This window comes from Dreissena polymorpha, chromosome 8 (genome assembly GCF_020536995.1).
Source record: "Dreissena polymorpha isolate Duluth1 chromosome 8, UMN_Dpol_1.0, whole genome shotgun sequence".
Taxonomy (NCBI): domain Eukaryota; kingdom Metazoa; phylum Mollusca; class Bivalvia; order Myida; family Dreissenidae; genus Dreissena; species Dreissena polymorpha.
Window position 1 is genome coordinate 64,772,673 of NC_068362.1, and position 4,546 is coordinate 64,777,218.

The 4,546-nt window shown below is 36.8% G+C and overlaps 1 protein-coding gene across 1 annotated transcript; it reads left to right on the forward strand.

Annotated features, from left to right (window-relative positions):
• The first annotated feature begins 230 nt into the window (after positions 1 to 230).
• Positions 231 to 3,228, forward strand: LOC127840596 (BTB/POZ domain-containing protein 6-B-like). The gene is made up of 3 exons (XM_052369005.1): positions 231 to 299; positions 739 to 944; positions 2,205 to 3,228. The coding sequence occupies exons 1-3, from the start codon at positions 231 to 233 to the stop codon at positions 3,226 to 3,228; spliced, it is 1,299 nt and encodes a 432-aa protein (XP_052224965.1).
• The last annotated feature ends 1,318 nt before the right edge of the window (positions 3,229 to 4,546 follow it).

Here is a 4,546-nt window from a genome sequence, read left to right on the forward strand (position 1 = left end):
ATACAATCTATTTCGCGTATGTTTCAGTACTTAGAGAAAGGGAAACTAATCTAAACGACTTTTTAAAATTAAAATTTGAAAGGAAATTTAAAAACGTGAACGCTTAGATGGCAACTATGATAAATAGCGTGCACGGACTCAATGTGCCAGTAGTACTTATATAGATCAACAACAAGAAACTTGATTCGAACCTGGAATCTGGAAATATTCGGAAGACTGTAGGACCGGAAATGGCGTCCATGACACAGGCGTTAACCGATTGGCGTCTGCGTAATACAGCGGCCGGACTATTAGAGCAGGTGAGACCCAGTCCAGCGATAGAAATAATATGTGTTATTAAGATTGTAGTAGTATTGTTAATAATAGTAATAGTATGATGATGATGATGATGATGATGATGATGATGATGATGATGATGATGATGATGATGATGATGATGAAGTAGTATTAGTATTAGTAGCAGTAATAGTAGTAGTAGAAGTAGTAGTAGTAGTAGTAGTAGTAGTAGTAGTAGTAGTAGTAGTAGTTGTAGTAGTAGTAGTAGTAGTAGTAGTAGTAGTAGTAGTAGTAGTAGTAGTAGTAGTAGTAGTAGTAGTAGTACTAGTAATAGCAGTAGAAAGAATGGCCATGATGTTCAAATATAGAATTAAGACGGTTTAAGAACACTTCGCTGTTAAATTATTTTCAAAGACGTTGATTGTCTTTATAAATAATCCATGACACGTTTATGTATTTCAGTTATGCATGAACGGAACGCTAGCGGACATCTACTTCGTGTTTCCAAACCGAGGCGAGCAGCAAGACTCGCTTCCAGCGCACAAGTTCATTCTGAGCATGCGCAGTCCGGTGTTCGAAGAGATGTTCTACGGACTTGATTCCGGAAAGCAGGAATCAGAGATCATCGTGAGGGACATCCGGGCAACTACGTTCCGAATAATACTAAGGTTAGTATAGAAAGGAACTCGTGACCAAAACAAATGTTAATCAAACATAAATTTTTATCTGAAAGCTTTTTTTATTAAAAAAAAACAACAACAGCATACAACAACGTTTTCCAAAACATTTTGCATTTACGTTTACATGCCCAGTGTTCGAAATTGAAGTCTTCTATAGCAACTCCGTCCAAAAGCAGTTCCAATTGCCTGATTTGCATGCAGCTGCTAGTTAGATTGAAACAGTGGCGTTAATTACCATATACGCGATAGACTTGTCTCGATGTGTATACGTCTTCTGCGAAGAAAAATTGCTTTAATTTGCATCTGATCAATCCAGAAACTCATTCATTGACATATTTTCTTTAAGATATTGACACTTTCAAACAATTTCTTCCCAAAATCGATTTTGACTACCGTTAAGTGCTACTATATGATACAAAAGTACACGCATATATATATATATATATATATATATATATATATATATATATATATATATATATATATATATATATATATATATATATATTGGTAAATTCGTATTAATTTTCGAAATATACTTAATAAAAGTCATCTTAAGGCTTATTTGCGCGGGGTATTATGCAACGTTTATTAAAAAAAATGAAGAGTATGCAAAAAGGAAAAAAACGCGAGCACTTCATCACGACCGCAATATAACCGAACATAAAATGAAAACAGCCCGATATTATTATTTACAGTATATAGTTCTTGTTTCTGGAAGTTACGATCTCAGAACACATTTCGCTTCCGCTATCTGTTCACACTCTTGATCATTATATTTCGCCCGCTGCATTTGTATGGTAGCAATGACTATAAAGCGTGAAAAATGGTAGATGTTTATACGTACATCTATTGATCCGCGGCATGGCGATAATGGGTATAATGCCATATGCGGCCATCGTAGTTTCAAACCAGTTCGTGCATTTGCACGGTCTTATCAGGAGCTTCAAGGTCCGCTATGAAGTCACGGAAGGTTCCGTGGTCCCATTAACACACTTCATGACCCCTTATGAGAGAATACGGATGCAGAGGCATATATGGGGCAACACCGTTCGAATTTGTCTTAAGGCCTATTTTCGCATAACGCGGCTCTATTTATATTTAAAAAGATATAAGGGTATACTCGTATCTAGCAGTTTTGTACAACACCTAATTATAATATTCTGTTGAAAAAAAACCATCAACATTTATTAATATATGTTCATTTGAATTAAGACTGCTATGAATGTAAGATTCAATTTTCTGCAGATACATGTATACGGACAGCGTCGAATTTGACGGCAACACCGTACTCCATGTATTGTACGCGGCCAAGAAATACCAACTCTCCCCTTTAATCGAAGAGTGCGAAAGTTTTCTGCAGACGGCAATCGACGTCAATAACGTCTGTTCGATGTTCAACCAGGCCGCGTTCTACGAGATGGACATTCTGCAGACGAAGTGCCTCGATTTCATTTGCATGAACGCCAATGACGTCTTCATTACAGACGATTTTCTCCAACTGACGCCGCTGTCTTTACTGGCCATTCTTAAAGCGGGATCTTTAGGCGTCGAAGAAGAACTAGACGTTTTTAAAGCCGCAATGAAATGGGCGGAGCATCATTGCGAAAAGAAGGGCTTTGAGCCGACTCCCAAGAACAAAAGGGCGTGGTTGGGAGAGGCGTTGTTTAAGATTCGACTGCCAATCATTCCGGTCGCGGATTTTACGACAACTGTCGTAGAAATGGGTTTGCTGACGCCAGAAGAACAAGTTGAGCTTTATAAGCACATGACGTCACACAGAAATCCATCTCGCGACGAGGATCTTTTCGATAACGTTGGGAAGTTTGATGCTAAACATCGGCCCGGCAGCGTGTTTGAGTTAAAGATTCCAGTCTCTTCGGCAGAAAACATAAAAAGCTGTCTTACGGCAGCCAGTCAGATTCTGTTAGTGGCGGATAAGCCGCTCCGTCTGCGAAAAGTTAGCTTACTATACAGCCCTCAACAATACGAGCAAAACATTTCAGTCACCATAACGAATATGAAAGACAGGTCTTTTCAAAAACCTAAGCTGGAGCCGGTCCCCGAGAAAGGACCAATCACGTTCACGCAGGGCGTGTACCTTAAGCCGAACACCCAATACAATATTGCGGTGTCTTGTATGATATACCGGGGTGATGTCAAGGCACTCGAGTTTACTGAAACTCAGAGAGGGGTGCTGATCAATATAAGTAGTGTGTTTAATTCAATCTCATCCATTCATTTGTCGAGAGTTCATTCAGATTTCAAGTGAAATCATTTATTTTGATTATTAGAAAAAAGTGTTATATATATTTATAATTTAAACAGGTTACGTTTGTTTGATATTGGTGCCAAAACTATACAAAACGTGAGAAATTGCCCCTGCTTCGAATATACCCACGAAATAATACTGCTTTGAAGCTGAATGTTGATTCTTATGCAAGGAAATACACATGTTGTATATTGAAACGTGTTGGAAAGTTTTCATTCACTACAAACGATGAGTTTCTATATATTACATTATTTTTAAATGATTTAAATATTGTTGCATATAAAACTAAACTAGTATACAATATAACGCGTTAGTATGTACGAAGGTGTACACTTCGCATATAGCACGGTTAACGCATTAAACTGTACCGGTGTTCTTGTTCATTATAATTTCGATGGTTTTTTGCACACACAAAACCATGTCCCTATATATTTTAGACAATCTGGTATTTATAAAGTGAGTGCCATTATTAAAAACAGTAACACATGCGAACATGTATTTTTTGATTTACAAAATAACTATTATCTTAAAGAAACCGGCGTTGTGATGAAAGGGCACGTACTTTTTGTTTATCTTTCAACATGCCAAATCATGAAAAAATGATTGTGATGTTAGATACGTATAGAACTAAATTATTTCACAATATCATTTTGTTGACAAAACCCGAATCCGTTTCTTCATGCGGACACAGGTGGTAGTCTCAGCTTTAACATTTTTTTAAATCAGTTTCCAATATGCTTTTCTCAGACAGAGTTAGAGACATACTTTTTGAATAATGTCCTTATATTTATTTTATTGTTAAGTATATTATATCGTTTACAGATAAATTAAGTGTTAAACATGTTGCGACTTGTTTACAGTTTCTAAAAGTACAATAAAAACTGTCATTGATTCAGAAAATAAAGTATGCATTTTTTTAAACAAGTGAAGTTACATCCTGACAAAAACCCGTGTGAAAATATATTTATGAACAATCCCCAATCGAAATCAGTTAAAAATGCACGTTCGTCACGCGTTTTATGGACAATCTGCAAATAACGCGTATCGCTAACATAAAATTCACGCTTTAAATTTCGGACGCTTGAGTGGTTCAGTTGCCGCCAGTTGGTTTTTGCTTTCGAAGGTCCGAGTTCGACTCCCGGTTTTACGACACATGTTATTATTATTTTAGAACTTTCCAAGCATAAGAGTTTTGCAAGCAAATATACGCAGACATTATTCGAAAATACGGAACTTATGGAACAAAGTCCTTGAAGCAATAGGCTACACGAATATATATTAGAGTGCTGAAAGGTTCATATCCGGTTGATTGCATGTA

Bases quoted from the DNA above. Each gene is read 5' to 3' on its own strand.
- LOC127840596 (XM_052369005.1), top strand. From the start codon at position 231: ATGGCGTCCATGACACAGGCGTTAACCGATTGGCGTCTGCGTAATACA. The intron at 300-738 runs GTGAGACCCAGT...TATGTATTTCAG, and splicing joins CGGCCGGACTATTAGAGCAG to TTATGCATGAACGGAACGCT. The intron at 945-2,204 runs GTTAGTATAGAA...AATTTTCTGCAG, and splicing joins ACGTTCCGAATAATACTAAG to ATACATGTATACGGACAGCG.